Source organism: Onychomys torridus, chromosome 8 (assembly GCF_903995425.1).
Source record: "Onychomys torridus chromosome 8, mOncTor1.1, whole genome shotgun sequence".
Taxonomy (NCBI): Eukaryota; Metazoa; Chordata; class Mammalia; order Rodentia; family Cricetidae; genus Onychomys; species Onychomys torridus.
This window is the reverse complement of record NC_050450.1, coordinates 97,495,996-97,519,547: the sequence shown is the minus strand read 5'-3', so window position 1 is coordinate 97,519,547 and position 23,552 is coordinate 97,495,996. Positions and strand designations below refer to the sequence as shown.

The 23,552-nt window shown below is 47.0% G+C and overlaps 1 protein-coding gene across 1 annotated transcript in view; it reads left to right on the top strand.

The window, feature by feature from the left end:
* The window catches only part of Wipi1 (WD repeat domain, phosphoinositide interacting 1), a 37,762-nt gene that overhangs the window by 9,180 nt on the left and 5,030 nt on the right, over positions 1-23,552 (top strand). Inside the window, exons 4-10 of the mRNA XM_036196979.1 lie at positions 3,967-4,063; positions 16,095-16,192; positions 17,137-17,229; positions 17,925-17,995; positions 18,622-18,729; positions 21,556-21,720; positions 23,315-23,422. Coding sequence (XP_036052872.1) covers positions 3,967-4,063; positions 16,095-16,192; positions 17,137-17,229; positions 17,925-17,995; positions 18,622-18,729; positions 21,556-21,720; positions 23,315-23,422 — 740 coding nt within the window. The remainder of the gene's footprint in view (positions 1-3,966; positions 4,064-16,094; positions 16,193-17,136; positions 17,230-17,924; positions 17,996-18,621; positions 18,730-21,555; positions 21,721-23,314; positions 23,423-23,552) is intronic.

Genomic DNA, 23,552 nt, shown 5'->3' with positions numbered 1-23,552 from the left:
AAGTAATACTCATGGAATTTGCTGGTATGATTTCTTAGGTAGTCTCATTCGCAAACGAGGCAAGAAAGAACTACTTAAGTGTCTGAGTCTGTCAGACTGTAGGCACCAGCCTCCACTCCACAGAGCACTCATTGACTTCAGGTTCTCGTTCCCCATCTTCTGGAGAACACAGTTGTAGGCAGCACCACTCTACAGTTAGGGCCGGAGCTAGCAGCAAGCCAGAGCTAATGACCGCACCTTTAGCCTTTTTGTCTTCCAAGATGACTTGATGCAGCTCTGGAAGGGGTTCTAGCTTTTTTTTCTTAAAGTTGCCCAGGCTATCCTTTGATGTGCCATTCTCCTGCCTTGTCGTCCTAAGCACTAGGATTACAGGATGTCTTCCAAGATGACTTGATGCAGCTCTGGAAGGGGTTCTGGCTTTTTTTCTTAAAGTTGCCAGGCTTTGTACTTAATTTTTGGTTTAGGCAATTCATCTGCTGAAAGGAAGTCTTGCAATACCCACAGAGCTGCCTGCCCAGGGGAACAGTAAAGGGCTCAGGGTGGACATGTTTTGCCCTACAGCAATCACCCTGCATTTGTCAATTCTTCAGACATATGACTCCTTTTTAAAAACAGACTTATGTAAGACGTTACAAAGAAACAAAAATCCATGTTCTCAAATAGGGCCTATTAGTGCACTCCTGTAATCCTAGCGCTTAGGAGGACAAGGCAGGAGAATGGCACATCAAAGGATAGCCTGGGCTATACAGAATAGGACTCTGCCTCAAAACAGAAGCTTGTTTTCAAGGCCAGGAATGAAGCCCAGCTGGTATAGTGAGTGCTTGTCTACCATGCACAAAGCCCTGAGTTCACCACATAAAACCAGGTATGATGATGCATACCTATAATCCAGCGCTGGTGAGGTAGAGGAAGACAAGAAATTCAAAGCCATTCTCTGCTGTATAGCAAATTACAGGGAAGCCTGGGCTATAATGAGACCCTGTCTCAAAAAAACAAATATGCCCATTCACAAAATAAATAAGTAAATAAATAGAAAAACAAGGCCTGGGAGGTGGCTCATCAGGTAGGCATGCTTGCTGTACTTAGCAGGAGGACCTGAGTTGAACTCCCAGTCAACCATGTAAAAAGCTAAAACACACACACACACACACACACACACACACACACACACACACACACCTGTATCTCTAGTGCTATGGGAAGTTGAGGTCTGCTCACCTCTAGCCTCGATAGTAAATTCCAGCTCCAGATGCAGTGAGAGACCCTGCCTCAAAAGAACAAAGCAGAGAGTGGTGGGAAGGACACCTGACTTCCTTCTTTGGTTCTGCATGTTCACCCTCACACACATATACCCCGTTCACAAAATCCCCCTAAATGCAGAAAGCAAAGGGGCTTAGAGATCCTGATGTGTTCCATTTTCAATTAATGTCATTCCCGTGTGGTTAATGCAGACATGTGTTTTCTTAGATGACAGCCATACACTAGATGTTGTTAGCTACAGAAGCTTTCATAGTCATTTAACCCTCTGCTCCCTGTTAGCCCACTGCAAGTTGATTGAGGCAGATGCTTAAGGCAGATGTCTAATTCTTTAACTGATGAAAAGGATTAACTACCCATGAAACATAAGATGAAAGTCAAAACAGGCTGAGGATGTAGTTTCGTTGGCAGAGTGTTTGCCTAGCATGCTCGAAGCCCCAGGTTCAATTCCCAGCACCACATAAAACCAAAATTGGTGAGGCATTCCTACAACCCCAGCACTTGGGAAGTGGGGATGGGAAAACCAGAAGAAATTCAAAGTCAGTCTGGGCTACATAGGAGGTTTGAGGTCAGCCTGGACTACCTAGGGAGCTTGTGGTCAGCCTGGGCTACCTAGGGAGCTTGTGGTCAGCCTGGGCTACCTAGGGAGCTTGTGGTCAGCCTGGGTTACATAGGGAGTTTGTGGTTGGCCTGGGCTACAAGATGAATCGCAGTGGTGAGCTGAAGGCAGGTGTGGCTGGAGCTGTGCTTGTTCAGGAAGCCAGCTCTGTGTGACTCAGGACAAGTACTTCCTCATACCCTCCCTGCGTTTCCTGTTTTCCCTCTCTTTTCATTCTTGTCTCTGGCTAGCATGGTGATGACCCAGTGGAGTCCAGATGAGTGGTCCACAGAGCTGACCACACTGTAATGATGCTGGCCAGGTCAGATGAGCCTAAAGATGATGTTCCTTCAGGAGGAACTGTCAAGGGCCTCTCTCTCCTGAGAATGGGTGCAGGGCTGGAAGGGGATACCAGAGACGATTAGAAACTCAGAACAGAAACAAACAGAAAAAGATAAAAACAAACCCTGGTGTGGCTGGCAGAGGCAAAGTGATCAGGTGATCACTTCACAGAGAAATGGCAATATTTTGAAACTTTTTTAAAGTATCTTTTGGTAAGTTTTTGTTTGTTGTTTATTTGTTTTTGTTTTTTCGAGACAGAGTTTCTCAGTGTAGTTTTGGTGCCTGTCCTGGATCTTGTTCTGTAGACCAGGCTGGCCTCGAACTCACCGAGATCTGCCTAGCTCTGCCTACTTTCTCTCTCTCTCTCTCTCTCTCTCTCTCTCTCTCTCTCTCTCTCTCTCTCACACACACACACACACACACACACACACACACACACACACACACACACACACACATCCTACTGCACCACCACTGCCTGACTGGTAAGTTTTTAAAAATCTTTTCTGAGGGGCTAGAGAGATGGCTCAGTGGTTGATAGCACTGGCTACTCTTCCAGAGGACCCAGGTTCAATTCCCAGCTCACACATGGCAGTTCACAACTGTCTGTAACTCCAGTTTCAAGGAATCTGACACCTTCACACCAGTGCACATAAAATAAAGTTATTCTGTGTATGAGTGTTCTACCCACATTTGTGTAGTGCACCACATTCATGCAGTGACCAAGGTAGACAGAAGAGGGCGTAAGATCCCCTAGAACTGGAGTTACAAATGATTGTGTGCCACATGAGTGCTGGGAACTGAACCCGGGTCCTCTGCAAGAGCAGCAAGTGCTCCGAACTGTTGAGCGGTCTCCCCAACACCCCCTTTTAAGCTTTAAAGTTCATTTATGCGTGTGGGTTTGTGTATAATGGGGGTGGGGTTGTGCATGTGCCACAGAGAACATGTGAAGGTCAGAGGACAACTTCGTGTGTGCAGTTGATTCTCTCCTTCCATCTTTATGTGAGATCCAGGGATTAAATGAGAGTCCTCAAACTTGACAAGTCCATTTTCCCACTGAGCCATCTCACTAATCCCAACTTGGAGATCTTGCCAGAATTTTCTTTCCTTCCCATACACAGTTTTAGCACTGTGGCCAGTGTGCTCTAATTAAAAGAGAGAAGAGTGCCTGAAGGTGAGGTTGGGGTGGGGCAAGGTGTCTCAGCCCTGTCACCCCAGCTACTTGGGCATCTGAGGCAGTAGGACCATGAGTTCAAAACATGCCTGGGCTATAGAGTGATTCCGGGGCCAGCCTCGGCAACTTAGTGAAACCCTATGTCAGAAAACACAGAGAAAGGGATAGAATCTAAGGTTTAGCCATGCAGAAAGTCTAGAGAAGCCTGCATTTGTATAAAAGGAGAACTCAGTCACCAGCATGGAATGTGGGGACAGAACAAAAGAGGTTCCCTGAACCATCTTGTTCTAGGGATGGGGAGGGAAAGGGGGGAGGAAAGAGTGAGACAGGAAGAAGGGGGAGGGAGGGAGGGAGGGAGGGAGGGAGAAATCTCTACATAAAGTAAAATTTAGGGTCTTGTGTTTTAAGCATCTACCCAAGTGGGCAATGCTGTGTCTGTTTATGTTCATAAACATGACCTTCAAAAGGCTTCATTAGCATTCCTCCCCCTTTAGGAATGGAATCAAGTTAGAAATCACAGGTAAGACCAGCAAGGACTTGGTGGGTCCCTTTTCGAAGGCTCTGTGGGGGAGGCTGATGTTCTGTCTGATTACAGAGGCTGCTGGTCTGCCTGGAAGAATCCATCTATATCCACAACATTAAAGATATGAAGCTATTGAAGACCCTCCTGGACATCCCTTCAAACCCAACAGGTGAGTGCCAGCAAAAGTACCGAGCCCCTCCCCTCCCCAAAGTGAAGGTGCTTCCTTCCTAAGCTATGTTTTCACATCGCCTGGAAAACCTGAGCCCAGGGTATGCTTTGGGGGTCTTAATGGTGTTTGAGTTGAAGATGCGTTTGAATGATAGATTTGAATTATGAAAACCTGTGGTCCCTGTGGGAAGGCTGTGCAGACTGCCTGGTAGCCCAAGGGAAGCATCCTTCTTCAGGGACCCACATAAGCAAATGGGCCAGGGCATGTCAGATAGATGCGTGGGAGATTTCATGCATCCGATGTTGAAAGGTGTTTACCCCTAATGCATTTTTGTGACTGTTCATTACAGAGTAGGTGTGATAATTAGAAGCAAGTTTTAACTTGGTATGTCTGCACGGTTAGTTAGTCCAGACCATCTGAACTACAAAGTTTTCTTATGTGATTTTTAAAAATACATTTCTCAATGTGGGTAATATTCTAGAATATTGAATGTGGTTACATTCCCAGAATTTACCATCGTATGTTAAATTTCTGGTGTTCAAGATTGGAAGAGTTTGGATGTGTTAGGATGAAGTCGCAGATGATGGGCATCTTCTGAACTCATTGAGCTGAAAGTGAGGGAGCATGAATCTCTTCATCATGGTGTGGAGAGTCATCCCCCAGGGCAATCTGTGTATCTAACAATCCAGGCTAATACTTATGAGTCATGGGGCTGGAGAGATGGCTCAGCAGTTAGAGCGCTTGTTGCCCAGCACCCACATGGAGGTTCACAACTATCTGTGACTCCAGTTCCAGGGCGTAGATACCCTCTTCTGAGATCTACAGGTACTAGGTACATACAAATACATAGGTGCACATACAGACATACACACATACATGGTGCACATACATACATGCAGGCAAAATATTCATAAGTATGAAATTTTTAAATCTAGAAATATTTGAGTGAAAAAAATATATTTAGTTTTTAAGAATCTGTGTTCTAACTTAGTGTCACTAGATGACCACTTCATTTTACTGTAAGTTTCCCAATTCCATGACTTTCAATGCAATTTCAGAATCTGTGTTGCCCCACACAACTGGGTGGGGCTTTTTGAGCCCAGGCTTCCTTGTTTGCCTTAAGGATAATGAGCGGGCCATCTCACAGCCTAGTTGAGCACTAAACTGGATAAAGCTTATGAAAGTGCCCAGGCCAGGGCTAGCTGCTAAATCCTCCCCTTGACTGGTTTCCTCTCTTCTCGATGATTTAAATGTCCTTTGCTGTTGATATCAGGGCTATGTGTGCATGCCGTGTAGTCCTGGGGATTAACACCCAGGATCTCACACATGCTTGTTGGAACATTCACTAGCACCAAACTACTCCTGTCCCCTCTAAGATGCAGAGACTGGGGCTGGAGAGATTGCTCAGTGGTTAGAACTTACTGCCCTTCCTGAGGACCCATGTTCAATTCCCAGCACCCACATGGTCACACATAACCCTCCATATAACTCCAGTTCCAGAGTATCCAATGCCTTCTTCTGATTTCCAGGGGCACCAGACATACGTGTAGTATACATATATGCAGACAAAATACTCAAGACAGGGCTGGAGAGATGGCTCAGTGGTTAAGAGCACCTACTGTTCTTCCAGAGGTCCTGAGTTCAATTCCCAGCAACCACATGGTGGCTCACAACCATCTTTAATGAGATCTGGTGCCCTCTTCTGGCCTGCAAGGACACATGCAGACAGAACACTGTATGTATAATAAATAAATAAATCTTAAAAAAAATACTCATGACATAAAAATAAATAAGTAAAAATAATTTTTGAAAAAGATGCTGAGGCCTTTATGAAGTTCTGAGGGAGGCCGAGAATGGTGGTGGTAGAGTGCTTGGCTAGCTGCCCAAGACCATGTGTCCATCCCTGACACCGAAGAAGAAAACCATAAAGCTCCAAGAGCTAATGGCTTTGAAGCACATTTCACCAGTGTCCTAGTTAGGGTTTCTATTGCTTGTGAAGATTCTTATAAAGGAAAACGTTTCCTTGAGGCTGGCTTACAGTTCAGAGATTCAGTCCATTATCATCATGGAGATAATAATCATGGCTGTGTACAGGGTGTCATGGTTCTGGAAAAGGAGCTGAGAGCTCTACACCTTGATCCACAGGCAACAGAAAGTGAACTGTCACACTGGATATGGCTTTAGCGTATATGAGACCTTCTCAAAGCCCGCCTCTACCATGATGCACTTCCTCCAACAAGGCCACACCTACTCCAACAAGGCCACACCGCCTAGTAGTGCCACTCCCTATGGGCCAAACATTCAGACACTTGAGTCTAGGGGGCCACGACCAGGAAGGGATTCATAGTGGTAAGTTTACCGTTTTAGGAATAAGGGTTGAGCCAGTCTAGGAGAGCATTTATCGTTACATTTCTGTGTGCCCAGCGGCAGTAGGCCCCAGCAGGGACAGACCAAAAGGTTTCTGCACCCAGATATTCGTTTCTCCACCAGTACAATAAATCGGATCACACCAAATTAATAAGACCAGGTTTAATCTGAGCAAAGCAATTCCCAGGTGACTCTTGGGGGAAGGAAGCAGAAGAGAAAGCAGGTTTGGAGATAGTGTCTTAAATACTCTGTAGACTGGTCCTGTGCATCTCCGGGGGAAGAGCTGACCCTTGGTGGGCTTTCTGAGGGGCGGGGTCTGGAATGGGAGCAGTGGGCCCCCAGCAGAGATTCCCAACACAGACCAACCCTCTGCTTACCAGGAACTGTGAGCCCAGCTTTTCTGGATCAGTGGAAGGCAGAGACCCTAGCAGCCTGTGGTGGGAGTGAAATGCCCTCACTGTGGGCTGTGGACAATGCAAGAGAAGACGTGCTTTTATGATGGGCATATGAAATGCTGGAATCTGAGCAGAGGTCCCAGAGGAGAGAGCCTGAGCTCTACTTTGCTGGATTTGGGAAGAGATGACCAGTACATAGAAAAGTACACCCAAAAGAGTGCATTTGGGGTATAGTTAGCCCATTTCCTGCCTCACACTCGTCTCTTACTTGGCCACTGGGGCTGTGTGTTGGAGCAGCTTTAGCGTGGAGGAAAAAGGAAATGACTCCCTTCTTACTCTTCATCTTAATCCAATATGCACGCATGTAATGATAGGGGGAGCTCTAAGAACTGTGTCATTAGGTGCTTTCCTCATTGGCAAACCTCACAGTATCCTTGTGCAAACCTAGATGGCGTGGCAGAGTAAACTCGGGCTGTATGGTGAATACTAGTGTGTGTATGGTCTATCCTTGGCTATAACAGTGGCTTACAATGTATGACTGTATTTGTTTCTCTGCAGCCAAGAAAACTCATTGGTTGCCTAATTTTTGCAGTGGGGGCAAAGCAAAGAGAAAAATAAATTAAAAGCAGGAGGCTATTTGTGCCTTTGATGAAAGGGAATAGTCTCTTTTCTTCTGTTTTTTGAGATAGAGTCTTACCTTATAGCCCAGGCTATCCTCAAACCCTCACTCTTCCCACCTCTGTCTCCTGAATGCTGGGATTAAAAATGTGCATCCCACCCCTGCCAAAACTAAATCAATCACTTTTATCTCAAGAAAAGTTAGAGTCAGGCGTTGTGACACATACCCATAATCCAGCTTTCAGGAGCCTGAAGCAGGATTACCCATGAGTTGGAGGCCAGTCTGAGCTACATAGTGAATTCCAGGATAGGTAAGAGCTACATAGTTGAGACCCTGCTCCTTGTCCCCTGCTCCCCTGCAGAAAAACATGAAAAACATTTTCTTGGTCTCAGATAAACATTACAGCAGGATTCAGGGATATGTTGATGAATTCATCTAAAAGACAAGTTAATCACAGCACATCCATTTAGATGCCTGTCCAATGTCCTCTTAGAGCAGTAGCCCCAAATAGTCTCCAGTCCCAAATTCACAGTTCCCATCGCTGCTTCCTGTGAACTGCCTTTTCCTGGCAGTAAGCTGGGGTGATGGATTCTGGCTTGGGAGCAGCACGGAGTGGAGGGGGTGACAAAATGTGTGAAGAAGCCAGGGCCACTCTGTGTTTGTGTGAACAGCCAGCCTCTCTCTCTAGTCCCCCTTCATCCTGAGGGCAGCCCCCAGGTCAGCACATCAGTGTGTCACTCTGTCCTGTGAAGAACATGACTCCTCAGATGCCCAGAGCTTCCTCATATGAGCTTTGTCTTGTTTTGTTTTCTATGGAAACACTGCCTCCTTCCCTGGAACTCTAGGAAGACAGAATGCCTTGTCAACTGGCCTTGCCACCCAAGTTTAGTGGCTGGGGGTCAGTTGGCTCTAAGGTGACTTAAATGTCCTTCCTTCTCTGTCTGTGTCAAAGATTACAGACTGTTTCCTTTAAAGAGTTGGCCAGCCTGAGCTGAGAGTTAAATTTCCCGCCAGCCAGCAGTCTGTGCCCTGAGCAGTGAAGGGTGGAAATCTCCACGAAAGCCTTCCCAATCATAGAACAGCTGGATGGGGTGGAGGGCCGCAGCTGACCACCTCTGACAGACAGAGGGAATGTTCTGGATAACACGTTAGTGTGTTCATAGGAGAGCCCAGGGTCATTGCCCAACACACCGCCTTTCTGCAGATGGGAATAGTGAGCAATCCCCACCATCAGGGTAGCAAAAGTACTTACAGTACATGGGCCAGTTCTCTCTCTTTGCTTTTCCTTTTCTTCTTTTCTTTTGAGATAAGGTCTTGTTCACCCAAGCTAGATTCAAACTTGCAATCCTCCTGCCTCAGCCTCCCAAGTGCTGGGCTGACAGGTGTGCACCACCATACCACACCACACTCAGTGGATTTCTTAACTGTTTTTTTTTTTTTGCTGGAAATTGGAAAGCGTCTTGAGTAAATGGTGCTAAGACTGGAACCCAGAGGCTTGTACGTGCTACACACACCCCGTACCACTGAGCTGCATCCTCTAGCCCTGGAAAAATGTCCCTCGAGGCATTAATCAACCGTGTTTGATAAGCCAGTTCCAGTGAGCTGCCTAAAGTTGGGAGGAGGATCGAAGGGCTTTCTTACAATTCCAGCCACGCAGTGTTGTTGCTTCTTGAGTTAATAACAGGCTCAGCTTTCCAGATGTGGGAGAATTGTAGGCAAAAAATCTCGATGAAATAGCAGCTGTTTATGAACATGTGCATCAATTATAAAAAAGGCCAGAAGCTACATTAAAACCCCATGCCTGAGCCAGTGGGGTGCTCAGGGGGTGAAGCCACTTACTGCTAAGCCTGGGGGGGGACATGAGCTGGATCCCTGGGACCCCACATACTAGAAAGAGAACTGATTTCCCACATGTTATCTGTTGTCTGACCTCCACATGCATAGCATGGCACAGTCGTGTCTCCCCCATACTCCTCTCCCCACCCCCCAATAAATAAATGTAAAAACTCTAAAACACCATGCCTACATAGAAAAACGGCTTAAAGACATGTTTAAATGCTGGAAGGAGAGAAAACCCCAAGTTTCAAAATTGGCCACCTTTTTTTCCTTCCTTTCTCTTTTCTCTGTATTTTCTGGGCTTTGCCACCCTGCACTTTTATACAGAAAATAATATCAAAGAAAGGGTCCACTTTGTTCCTAAAAAATGACATTGTGTGGCACCAATGGCAGAGACAAAAGCTCTGGGGCGGGCGTGGCTACGCCTGGAGCGGGTCTTCCCTCTTCCTCCTTGGTGCCTTCAAGTCAGAGAGCTCGTCCCTGGGATGTGGGATGTGGGGTAGCTCTGAGACTTAGACGGGGGATGGAAGGGACTCCAGTGAGCATGGCTGGGGCGCCTCCTAAGTCTGCACAGGTCTGCTCAAGATCCCTCTCTGGAGTCACGTGAGCTGGCAGAGGAAACACGGCTGCTGTAATAAGGGGTGCTTGTCACGGGCCACCTGTCCTTGCTGGAATCCTTTGTCCCCTACTGTTAGAATCCAGTGTCATCTACTTCTACACTGGGTGTGAGAGAGAGTTCAAAGGTAGCCTGAAGTGTTCAAGCCTTTCCTCCTCCCTGGGATAGTTATATCTTGACCTAAAATTCCGAAAGACAACCGCCAGTGCTTGCCCAAGGTTCTGCTTCAGGCCTCCTGGCTTGCCCAGCCACAGGATGCTCTCTGTAGGTTGAAAGGAGGGGAGTAGGCAAATGAATGCCTGTCCCTTAGAGAACAATGCCATCATGGGAGCCCCTTCATGTCAGATGGGAAACAGGCCTAACACAGCCGAGGGGTACAGGGCAGGCGCCTGTCCCTGTCACACAAAGGCTCCTGAAATTCTGTATTTCCTTGAGAAGGAGACAGGAAAAAAGAGAGGCGCAGAGGGTAAGGAGGGTAAATAGAAAAGGGGGGAGGGTAAATAGAAAGGGGGGAGGGTAAGTAGAAGGGGGAGGGTAAATAGAAGGGGGAGGGTAAAGAGGGCAATAGCGAGGTGGGGATAGTTAGAACGTTACATGTTTGCATGAGATGGTCATAATCACTGTGTAATTAACACACGCTGATAAAAATGATTTCTGCCACTCCCCCCAAAAGCTGCTTTGATATATGATCCACATATTGTAGAATCCACTCATTTAAAGTGCACAGTTTGTGGCTGGAGAGATGACTCATCAGTTAAGAGCACTTGCTGTTCTTCCAAAGGACCGAGTTTAGTTCCCAACCCCACTTCTGAAGACTTAAAAACTGTTCCTAACTCCAGCTCCAGGGACTCCAGTGCCCTCTGTTGGCTGCCTCAGGTACCTGTGCGGACGCATGTGCTCATAACACACCTCCCCCACCCCACCCCCACACACATATAAAAATTAAAAGTAAATAGAGAACGTAATTTCATAGACTTTAGTGTGTTCACAGAAGGGTGTAGGCATTGTCACAGTTTTATTAATAAATGTTTTATTATGTTTATTCGTGTGTATATATTACATTTATGTATACGTACATGTGGAAGTCAGAGGGCAGCTTTCACGAGACACTTCTCTTCTGCCATGTGGGTCCAGGGATCTAACTCAGGCTGTCAGGCTTGGCAGCAAGCCCCTTACCCATGGAGCCATCTCACCAGCCCTACATTTAATTTTACAACATTCTCAACACCCTCCCCTCAAAGACATCCTATGCCTCTTAGCTGTCCGCTCATATTCCCCTAGGTAACCCCTGATCTACTTTCTGTCACTATCAATTTACCTGTGCTGACCATTCATGTGGTCTTCTGGACTGGCTTCTACCACTTAGTGCTCTCACTGCTCATCTGTATTGCCGCATGTACCATATTTCATTCCTGTCTATTGCCAAATAATATCCTGTTAGAAGGACATGGCATATCTTCTCTATCCATCCACCAATTGGTTCACATGGGTTGTTTCCACTTTTAAAAAAATAGAACTTTTTTTTTTTTTTTTTGAGACAGGGTTTCTCTGTGTAGTTTTGGAGCCTGTCCTGGATCTCACTCTGTAGACCAGGCTGGCCCCGAACACACAGAGATCCTCCTGGCTCTGCCTCCTGAGTGCTGGGATTAAAGGCGTGCGCCACCACTGCCTGGCTAGAATCTTTATTATTATTGTTCTTTGGCAATTTCATCTCCTAATCCTGGCTTCCTGTCCTTTCTATCTATCTATCTTTCTTTCTTTCTTTCTTTCTTTCTTTTTTTTGGAACCTACTGAGCCCGTGATTGCTGCCTATGGGAATGCTGACCCAGGCTGCTGGCTTGATCTTGTGTTCATGAGTGCAATGGTCATGTCATGTTCAGTAGACAGCATTTTACAGCACTCCTCCCTGTCCTCCGGCTCTTCCGTTCTTTCTGTCCCCCTTCTGCGACTTCCTCTGAGCCTTAGGGTAGGGGACTGTTCTTACAGATGCCCCAGTTTGGGCTGAGTATTCAGTAGCTGCTTGTTCCCAGCACTTTGACCGGTTATGCATCTGCCTTGTCTGATGATAACTGCAGAGATGCTTTTACAGCTAAGGTTGAAGGCAGAACTAATTTATGTGTACAAACATAAGTATTTAGAAAGTGGGTTGACAACATGTCCATTCAGCAAGACTTCAGTAGAATGTTCCCTCCAGGGCCTGTGACCTCCTGAGCTATGGGTATTTGTACCAGGCATAAATTCCCTCTGATAGAGTAGGCCTTAGATTCAGTCTAGAGCTGTTGGCTGTCCCCATAACCTTTGTGCCACTTTTGCATTGATAGGCACATCTTGTCTGGTGGGTTGGTATTATAGCATGTAGAGGTTCCCACTGGGTAAGACTGCTGGTGACTTTTCTCCTCCAGAGGCACTATAAAAGCTAGGAGGAAGTTTCCAGGTCAGTTCCAACTTGCTTTCTCTGCATCCTGCAACCAATATGTCTTGTGTCATCAGTAACAGGATCTCACCATCTAGTTACGGTGGGCAACTAAGAGTCTGTGTTGCTGGGGTGGAGGGCCTCGGGGCCCCTAATCCATTACTCATAGGGAGATGTCCCATGCCCGACACTGAGATTCTTTTCTAATGGCATGTCTTCTGGGGGAAGCATCATCCACCCTGCAGGGCAGCTGTATTCAAACTCCTCCTTTAAAAATGTTTTAAATTAGTTCACAAAGCTGTGGGTCTCCATACATCCTTAGTTTTGGCTAAGCTAACCCTAACTCACCCTTCTCCTCTATTTCCAGTTTTTTATTATAATAGATATTATTGATGTAATTATTCATATGAAAGTTTTTGTGTGGATGTTGATTTTATTTCTTTCTGGTGTATGCATGACAGTAGAGTTTCCAGGTCATGTGATAATTGTGTTTAACTTCTGAGGCTCTCCCAGGCTGCTCTCCAATACACTGCCCCAATTCATATCCTTGTATACCTCCTTCCAATTTTTCCATCTCTTCATTAGTATTTGTTAGCTTCCTCTAAAAAATGTTTTTATGTATATGGATGTTTTGCCTGTATATATGTATGTATGTGCGCACCATATGTGCCTGGTGCCAGTGAAGGCCAGAAGGAGGTACCAGATTCCCCTGGACCTGGAGTTAGAGACAATGCAAACATGTAGGTACTCTAAATCAAACTTGGGTCCTCTAGGAGAGCAGCCAGTGACCTTAACTGCCAAGCCATCTCTCTGTCCCTAGCTGCCTTTTAAATTGTAGCTATCCTAGTAATTATGAAGTGACTACTCATTGTGTGTGTGTGTGTGAGAGAGAGACAGAGACAGAGACAGAGGGGGGAGGGTAATGGTGGCTGTGGAGGTCAGAAGACAGCATCAGGTGTCCTGTTCTGTCACTCTCTGCCTTACTCCCTTGAGATAGGGTCTTTCACTGAAACTGGAGGTAGGCTGGTGGCCAGAAAGCCCAGTGATCCTCCTGTACTCCACAGAGCTGGTACTAGGGGTTTTTGTTTTGTTTTTTATTGTTTATTTGTTTGTTTGTTTTACATGTATCTTCGCTCTGGATCAAGGACCTTATGCTTATAAAGCAAACATTCTGTCCAGCCCCCCTCATTATGATTTAACACTGCCTTTTTCAAGCCCATATACTCAGAAGCCCTCATAGACATCCCCTTATTGGTATGGTCTTTGGTTGGGTCCTCAAGTTCTTCTACACTTTGGATCTCGGTCTCTCCCACCACTGTACTGGCTCCAACTTGAGCCCAGGCAGTCTCCCCTCCCTCTTCCATTTTTCAGGGCCAGAGCACCTCTGTCTTCCCAGCTGCCTTTGAAATGACATTTGGATTCCAGATATGAGGGCTTAGGGCTCACAGAGAAGAGGTGGAAGTGTGCGTTAGCCTTTATGATGCCAAGGACCCCAAGTGACCTTGTATAGGTAGGTCTCACGTCTGTGAGGGCTCACATCTGGGCCAGCAGCTGCAGTTGAGGGTGCCCAGCCAGCCCCCTGGAGTTCTGTGTGGGGAGAGATAAGGGCAGAAGCATGGCTGCACACTCGGGGAGGCCAGAGCAGGAAGCAGGACCTGGTTTGAAGTCATGTTAGATTTTTTTTTTCACTCTCTCATCTCCTCCCCTACAGGATAGGTAAGGAGTCTTTTAGCCTGGTCTGAAGTTTTACAAATGTTTCTTATAAGAACCCACTAACTGTGCTGATATATAATCATATCATCTTGAAGATCCTTGTCTCTAGAGTCCCTGCCTCATATGACTATTCATCTCAGTTATTGTGAAGAGCCTCTGGTTACATGCTCAGGGACAACCCCTCCCCAGAACTGCCCTATAATAAAAATACCTTCTCACTTTACATCCAATATGACCCAATGCAAAAGTCTCTGTCTAAGGCCAAGCTCACTGTCTCAACCAAGATGCAGACCTCTGCCCCAGGAGGCGCTGCTCTCCCGGTCAGAGCTGAGTCTCTGTACTGAGACAAGAGGTCATTTGCCTTTCCTGTGGTCCATCTTGAAGTTCCTGGCTAATTGTAGTCACTCTCAGCCGAAGCTAAAGCACACTGGCCTCTCCCACTGGGAAGTCATGTTTCAGTTCTGAGTGCACGCTCACGGAGTTCTGAGGGTAATGGGATTGGAAGGGAATCAAATGCTGCTTCAATGCCTTGGGGAGAAAAGCGTGGAGACGAATATTCTGAGTTCTGATTGCTTAGGAGTGAAGGGGTCACTGCCAGGGTTAAGTTGGGAAGTCTACTGCAAATTTCCTTGACTCAAATCCTGTGACCAGAACAGGGTTTCTTAAACTTTCCCATTAGCAACCCGTTTTGGCCTCAAGAAGTTTTTCTTTTTCTTTTTCTTATTCTTTCTTTCTTTCTTTCTTTTTTTTTTTTTAAAGACAGGGTTTCTCTGTGTAGCCCTGGTTGTCCTGGAACTCACTCTGTAGACCAGGTTGGCCTTGAACTCACAGAGATCCACCTGCCTCTGCCTCCTGAGTGTTGGGATTAAAGGAGTGCACACCATAGCCTGGCTGGCCCAAGAAATTTTTATATGACCTCAAGCATATGTATATAAATTATGTATGCATATTGAACATTTACAGATAATATACTGTACATTTGTTTTAAAATCATTCTTGGGGGTTGGGGATTTAGCTCAGTGGTAGAGTGCTTGCCTTCAGTGGTAGAGTGCTTGCCTAGCAAGCACAAGGCCCTGGGTTTGATCCTCAGCTCAAAAAAAGAAAGAAAGAAAGAAAGAAAGAAAGAAAGAAAGAAAGAAAGAAAGAAAGAAAGGAAAGAAAGAAAGGAAAGAAAGAAAAGAAAAGAAAAGAAAAAAAGAAAAAAATCATTCTTGGGTATAATCTTAACATTTATTGAAAATAAAATTTTCACACTACTGACATGGATGGGCTTATTTCTTTTTACATGAGTTATTAAATCTCGGCTGAACATGTGATATTACAGGATATAGATCATCTTAAATGTTTTTCAGAATTCATCAATAATTTTATTTTATAATTGTTAGTGCCAAAAACACTACTTCATATAAATGTGTAATACAAACTGGCGGAGTATGTTAGGACCATTTCATAAGTTTTGTCCAAATCCCAAACCAAAGTTCATTTAGCCATTTTTAAAAGAAATTCAAATCAGCATCCCAGACAGCAGTTTCTAAAATCAACAATTCTAACACAAGACAGTGTCAAGATATACTAATGATGCTAACATTATGATGAATGTAGAAAGATATTAAACGTTTCTGTTTCCTGTTAACTGTTACTTTTCTGTAAAAGCGGGAAAGTCTGTGTATGGTGAGAATCCTGCCGTTCATGGCATACGGTACTGAGCCAGGGTGCTCAAAGTCTGTGTGTGTTGGTGCTGTGTGGTGTGATAGCATGCATGGTAAAGTGTGTGCATGTGGTGTGTTCAGAACCAAGGCTGCAGTCACCTCAGAGTCCCTTCGAATTAATCTTTACCTGTTGTGCATTCAGAAACTTTCTATTGTTGCCAACTTTTTGTGACCCCCTATTGTTCAGTTACATGATTCCCTGTGTGGGTGACAACATACAATTTAAGAAACCTGAGATTAGAATAAGCTACAAAAATACTCAAAGATGTTCCTCCCCTCGCCAGCAGGTGGCGCTCTAGACACATGGTTTTCAGGCACCCTTTATAGCCAAGCTCCTTTCCCGCATCCTCTGTTCTTTGCCAGGTCTATGTGCCCTCTCTATCAACCATTCCAACTCCTACCTGGCATATCCTGGAAGCCAGACTACAGGAGAGATTGTTCTCTATGATGGAAACTCCCTGGTAAGTTCACCTTGATCCCTGGTGCACAAACCGCCCCGCCCTGGCCAGCTGCTGAATAGACTTAGATAAGGAGTCCCCGTTGCAGTGGGGTGAGCTGTGTGGAGTTCTCTGGTCACAGCAGTTGGATGAGGTAAACAAATGATATTTGTGTTGAGGCTCATAGTATCAGTCAACATCACTGTGAGGCAGGTGCCGGAACAAGGCCCAACACCTGCCCAAGGTGGGATCAATGAGACAGTCCTGTGTTCCCCGCCCTCCACTCCCTGCAGCTTCCTAGAGCTTCACCCAGCAAGGGCAGGAGCACTCTGGGAAACCCCTGGAGAAGAAAGCACAAAGATCCCCTAACAGCCGGGCTCTGTATCAGGCACATGGCTGGTCATCCACCTTTCCTAAGGAAGGGAAAGGAACAGACATAAGAACACACACACATACACACACACACACACACACACACACACACACAGCTCAGGGAATGTCACAGAAGATAGGACAGGAAGGACATAAGGCCTGGAAGAAAGGGTGGATTGCCATAGAATGCTGTCTTCTGGGCATCATAATGTGGCTGTCACACCCTCAAGCTCCCTGTACCCTGCACCTGTGCTAGATTGAACCTGTCAGCACTCGGTCATGGAAGGCGAGGTTCACGAGAGCCAGCCCCGCATAGGCTATTAGTTTGCTAGGGTTGGGGGGGCGGGGTAAACTTTTTCTTTAGTAGTATAGCCACTGCTGGGTTGTCCGTGGCCCTGATGAAATTCACCAGTGACCCAAAACGCAGAGAGGAGTTGGAGGCAAGAATACGACTAGCAAAGCCCGGTAGAAAGGGGCTTTCGGCTTGCATGCAAGTGGCCCCTGGAGAGCAGGCAGACAAGGCAGAGAGCAAGGAGCAGGGAATTCTTCTTTCCTCTTCTCCAGCAGCGGTCTCCACTTCTCCCCCACACCAACAGAAAACAGTGTGCACCATCGCTGCCCACGAGGGGACACTGGCCGCCATCACCTTCAACTCCTCGGGCTCCAAACTAGCAAGTGCGTCTGAGAAAGTGAGTGTGCTCTGGCTTCTCCTCCTGTCGGGGTTTGCAGGATGCCTGCTGAAGTGCCCAGATTGCTGCCGGAACACGGTGATGGCCATGTGAGGACTGACTGGTCTCTAGGCCTGCTCAGTATTGGTGTCTGAGTGAAACTATCTGTGGCCTGCCTGTTGTGGTCTGTCAGTGAATTTGTCATATCAAATGGTGACATTATGCAAGATGCAAGACACTTTGCATAAAAACGTGTGGTCTTATTGAGAAATGCATGTGCCTGTTGTCCCCAAATAAGGATGGATGTTACATGTGCCTGTTGTCCACAGATAGGGAGAGAGATTGGACTCCGTTGACAGAATAAATAGAGAAAGTGACCAAGTTATATTCCAAATGCCATGCAAAGCAGATATATTTTGATAAGCAGAAATAGAGTAGTCTAGAAAATCAGAACAGTTTGTGACCACACACACACACACACACACACACAACCATGTATACACTGAAAGAGATTTGGACAAGGATAGGAAGGAAAAGACAGTATTTAACATGTGTTCCAAGAATTCTTATTTGGCACAAAATGCTCTTGTGCCCAATGATTTGTGCTTCCTCCTCAGAGACAGGTGCTCAAAGCCAGTAAAGCAAACTGCCCTGAAAAGGGACATTTCTGTGTGAAGCATTTGTGGTTGGGAAAGTCCACCCGCTTTCTCTTCCAGGGCACCGTCATCCGAGTGTTCTCCGTACCTGATGGGCAAAAACTCTATGAGTTTCGTCGAGGAATGAAAAGGTCTGTGCTCAGCGTTGGTCCTGTTTTAAAATCATTCTGGCAGCCATCTAGGGAGAGGAGAGAGGCAGGCTCTGTGGCCTTCTCTTCTAGAGATTAAGGTGCTTTCCGGGTAATTAACTCAAGGCTACACTGGGGTCTTTCTAAAAAGTGAAGTCAGAGCAGGCTTAATGCAGGATCTGGCAGTCAGGGTCTTTTGATTTGTCCATGGGAGGCCAGCATGGAGAAGGCAGAGAGCCAGCAACTCACAATCCAGAAACAATTTCTGCTTCTGTCCACAAATGAGAAATAAAGCACCACACCAAATGTTAGTGGCTGGGGCCTTTTTGGCTATGGGTTTTGTAGCTGGATCTGTTGAGAGCACCTGGGAGATGTCTCATGCTAAGAAAGCAGGTCTCCCATCCTCTGGCTGGGAGAAAGGGCCAGGCCCTGTGTGTGTGTTCATACCTGAGACCATGACTCTCCCCGAATCTCTCCTGCATTGCTTTTTAAATATGAATAGCATGATGTTGGAAGGGGTGTAAGCCTTGTCAAGGCACATTTTCATTTCCTCGTATAGCTGCTCTGAGAACTGTGAGGAGACGCCCCTCACTGTTCTGGCTTATTGGCCTGTGTGTTGCTGTCTCTAGGTATGTGACAATCAGCTCTCTAGTGTTCAGTATGGACTCGCAGTTCCTGTGTGCCTCCAGCAACACAGAGACCGTGCACATCTTCAAGCTGGAGCACCTTACTGACAGGCAAGTGCAGCACCATGTGCAGAATACCGACCAGCCTGAAGGGATAGGTCCCCGGTTACCCTGCAGGCTCTGTGCTTCACTCTTAAACCTGGGCCTGCTGCTGTCAGTGTGGTAGAGTGCACGCAGAACGTTCTGGGGTGTCCTGCACAAATGCAAACATCTGGGTCTACAATCCCCAGTTTACATCTCAACTCGGCCCCTTTGGAGCTCAGAGCCCCTGGGAAGCTTGTTCAGTCTCTCAGAACCTCACTTTCCTCAGCGGTAAAACAAGCATAATATTTTTGTTTGCACCTTAAGCTTGATGTGCGGACTCAGTAAGTTCGGTGTTGATATAAAGTGTTTTGTGGAGGGCCAGACACCAGCATGCTTAAGCTGGTGCAGCTGTGTTAACCAGTAGACTGGCAGCATGTTTAGTGTCTGTGTGGCCACCAGCTGTGACTACTCTGCAGGCATGTCCCTCCGTGGGGAACCCTGGCATTCTTCGTATTAGCTCCCACCTCATCTCTGTGGCCATCATACCTTCCAGAAAGTGTGATGAGAGGAAAAGTTCCATCAGATTTCAACCCATCGTGCTGGGGAAGGGATGGTGGGTTTAGGGTAGCAGGAGCATCTGGCTGTGGCTTTTCTCATCTTTGCAGACCAGGGACAGATAGGACCTTCAGAGATCTACTCCCCTGGGACCTACTTCCCCTAGCCCAGTCCTCCCCTCCTAAAGGTCCTGCCACATGCTTCAAAACATGAACCCAGAGGGGACTTGTTTCTTTCAGTTAAACCTGGGATTCTTATTCTGCACACTTTCCTCCTATTTTATCTGTTTTCCGGACTCCGCTTCACAGTCCCCAGATCTTCAGTGGCTGGTGAAGCTTCTGCCTGCGGTGGCAGCCTGGGCCCTAGAGGCCCGCCCAGCCCTTACCTTTACCCCTGAGGTGCAGCAGCCCAGCAGGTACTCCCAACCTCCCCCTCCCGTCCTCCCAGCCGGTCAGTCATCAGTGTTTAAGATAGGAAACTCATTGCCATCACCCAGCTCTGCTCTGTGTGAGTGGCCAGCAGGGGCCAGGGGCAGAGCCTTGAGTTCTCAACTTGTCTGTGAAGTGTGGGTGTCTTGGGCAGTATGGCTTCCCTTTGTACCTTAGTCCTGCCTCGCTGCCTGCTGCCCTCGTCCACGTCTTCAACTTCATTATGTTTCTATGTAACCTCACTCTTTAACCAGTAGTGGTGTGAGATAGTACACACACACACACACACACACACACACACACACACACACACACGTCTACTCACCTCCAGAAAGGGAAACCACGACAGCGGAAGTAACAAACGCACTAACCACCAGCTTGGTGAACCAGTTTGCCAGGGTGCTAAAAGGAGTCTGGGGGAGGGGCCCTTACAGGAGCAGAGATGACTCAAACGCAGCTACATTATGAAAAGGCCACCAAGCAGGGCTGATGGTTTACACAGTGGCAGCTCCAGAGAGGTCTCCTTGGGGCAGCTGGGCTGGCCACAGCACTTCCCCGGCAGTTCAGTGCTTCTGTAAGGCCTTCAAAAATCGTGCAAGTTTCTGCCTTCCCAAAGGTGAGGGTTTATTCACACACACCCCAGTCCAATACCCCCTCTTCCCTCCTGGGGAGAATGTTTCGATGCAGAGGGATCGCCACACAGCAGCTGCCCATCGGTATCTTCTCGATAATAAAATCTCAGCTCCCCCTTACCTGCAGAGTCCAGCAGTCACCACCCCACAACCCCGGAACCCCTCCACCTCAGAGGCACCATCAGTAAAGAGACCATACAAGTCTCAAGACTTGTCTGCCAGCTTCAGTTCTCCCGAGGAAGCAGGCCAGAGGGTTCATGATTGTTCCTGCATTCCAGATGAGGAAACAGAAAACAGGATGCTAAAGACCCTCACCTGCCTCTCGCAGCTCTGTGGTCCTCTGTGGCTCCTGTCTGAACTGTGTGCTTAGCCACTCAGGTTCCTTTGCTTTGTATACATCTGCACTGTGTCTGACCTTAAATTTAAAGTCTTTATATCATTCCTCTTGATAGATCCTAACTCTGAGCACAAGGCTCTAGGACCATCAGTACAGGTATGTCTAAAAGTGTCCCTTTCAGTTAGGAATGTCAAGGCCCAGAGAGGTTATTCTGAAGACCACATAGCAATTGGTAACAGTGTGAAATGGGTCCAATGCTTCTGAGCTGTATCCTGAGCTGTAGGATCAGGTCCCACCTACAAGTGGCCTTGTAACAGATGCTCCCTGATATAGGACACCAAGATGGCAGTGTTGCTCATTCATGAACCTCCTTGGAGACCTTGAGATGAAGTTCAGTGAGTGCAGGGTACCTCCCAGATTCCTGTGGTGCCCCTGAGCATTGTGAATGCTGGGTACCACATGGCTGCAGAGCCATAATGAGACACCACCTCGGGTGTCTTGCCTGGAGGCTTGCTTCCTACTCAGTCTGGCTCAGGAAGCCTCCACAGGGTTCTGTCTGTTCTTCCCTGAACCCCATTCGGGCTTGTGAGCTCCTTTTACAGGGTGCAGATATCTCTTCCATCTGAATCTCTCCCTTTGCCCTCTTTTGGAAATCTAGGAATCAGACTACTGGTCAAAAACACTCTCTACTGTAAGAAAGCAGTAGCACAGGGTACGTTCCTCTTACCAGGCTTACAGGCTTCTGGAGGACATGCAGGTCCTGAGGCTCTTTAGTTGTTATTGATGGAATAATGTGTCTCTGTGGTCAGGCACAGCCTCTGCTTGCTGAGGCCAATGCTGGACTGCAGCAATCACTGCCCACAGCCCAGGCCCACCCTTGCCTCTGCATTGCCTCCCCTAGCCGCCCAGAAGAGCCTTCCACCTGGAGTGGCTACATGGGAAAGATGTTCATGGCAGCTACCAACTACCTCCCCGCCCAGGTGTCGGACATGATGAACCAGGACAGGGCTTTCGCCACAGGACGCCTGAACTTCTCTGGGCAGAAGAACATCTGTACTCTGTCCACGTATGTACAGTGCCACCAAACTCACAGATGTATTTTCCCAGAATATGGAAGCCCTAAATGTATGAAAAGAAAAAAGACAGGGCTTGGAAGATGGCTCAGCAGTTATGAGCCCTTACTGCTGTTGCAGAGAACCAGGGTTCAGTTCCCAGTACACATATCTGGTGGTTCACAGCTGCCTGTAACTCCAGTTGGAGGGATCTGACGCCCTCTTCTGGCCTCTGCATGCACTGCATGCATGTGGTGCACATACAGACAAGCAGGCACACACATCTACACATAAATAAAAGAAAAGCAAAACAGTCCCAAGAAAGGGCGAGCAGAATCTGTTTGCTGGTTTTAATGTGGATTCTCAGGGGGCAGCTGGGAGTTGGCATGTAAATATCAAATCTTGGTCCCAATGACAGTGCCTTACAAACAATCTTTATTTAGGTAAGACAAAATAATGGAGCTGGGTGGGGATGGCACATGCCTTTAGTCCCAGAACTTGGGAGGCAGAGGCCAGCCTGGGCTTCAGAGTGAGTTCCAGGAACGGCACAAAGCTACACAGAAACCCTGACTCAAAATAATAGTAATAATAATAATAATAATAATAATAATAATAATAATAATAATGGAGTTCCAGCTTAATATCCTGTGTGGCTGACAGGTGCCTTAATTTAATAAGCTTAGGGCATTTGTTAAAAAAAATCAAAACAAACAAACAAAAAACTGTGAGCTGTGCATGGCAGTACATATCTGTAATCCCAGCACTCAGGAGACCCAGTCAGGGGTTTTGCAAATACAATGCCATCCCATAATATGCATCAAAATCCTGTCTCAACAGACAAGAAAAAGAATAATTTTAGGGGCTAGGGAGATAATTCAGTCAATAAAATGCTTGCCCCAGAAGCAAAAAGACTGGAGTTTGAGCCCCAGACCTCACATGAAAAAGCTGGATGTGGAAGCATGTGTTTGTCATCCCACCACAGGACGGTGGAAGCAGGTGGGTCCCTGGGGCTCTCTGGCCTAATCAGTGAGTACCAAGCCAGTAAGGAACTCTGTCTCAAGAGAAGGGGGGCCTCTGGCCCCTGTTATGCATGCTCACTTGCATACATATAAACACACACACACGTTAGGGTTGGGGATTTAGCTCAGTGGTAGAGCCCTTGCCTAGCAAGTGCAAGGCCCTGGGTTCGATCCTCAGCTCAAAAAAAAAAAAAAAAAAAAAACAAAAACAAAAACAAAAACAAAAAACCCACGTTTATAAACCTAGACGGTAAGCCAGCTGTATTCTGTTCCACTTTCCATCATTGTTGAAGTCAGAGACACATATAATATAGAGACCACATTCCATCTAGGGACACCAGTAAGCTGGCAGTAGCCTTCCACGGGTGCTATTGTCTAAGTGCATTACCTTTGTCCCATCCCAGGCAAAACCCAGAAACAGTCCTGAGAGTAGATGATCAGTTAGGGATGGAAAGGCATGTCCAGAAGTCCCAGCTCTGGACCACTGGGCTAAGGGCTTCTCAAAGGCAGAGGTGCTGGAGAGAGGGAGGGGAGAGGGAGGCTTTGCCAGCCGACACACATCTGCAGCAGTCCATCACTTGTCTCTTAGGATCCAAAAGCTGCCGCGACTGCTAGTGGCCTCCTCCGACGGACGCCTTTACATCTACAACCTGGACCCTCAGGACGGAGGGGAGTGCGTCTTGATCAAAACCCACAGGTGAAGATTCTAATTGCCAACAGCTGCTTAGGAACAGGTGTGCAGAGCTGTCTCTGTGTTGGGGACAGTGACCTGCTCCAGGGTTCTTGCTGCTCCTGCTCCCTCCTGGTGTCTCTGTAGCAAGCCCCCA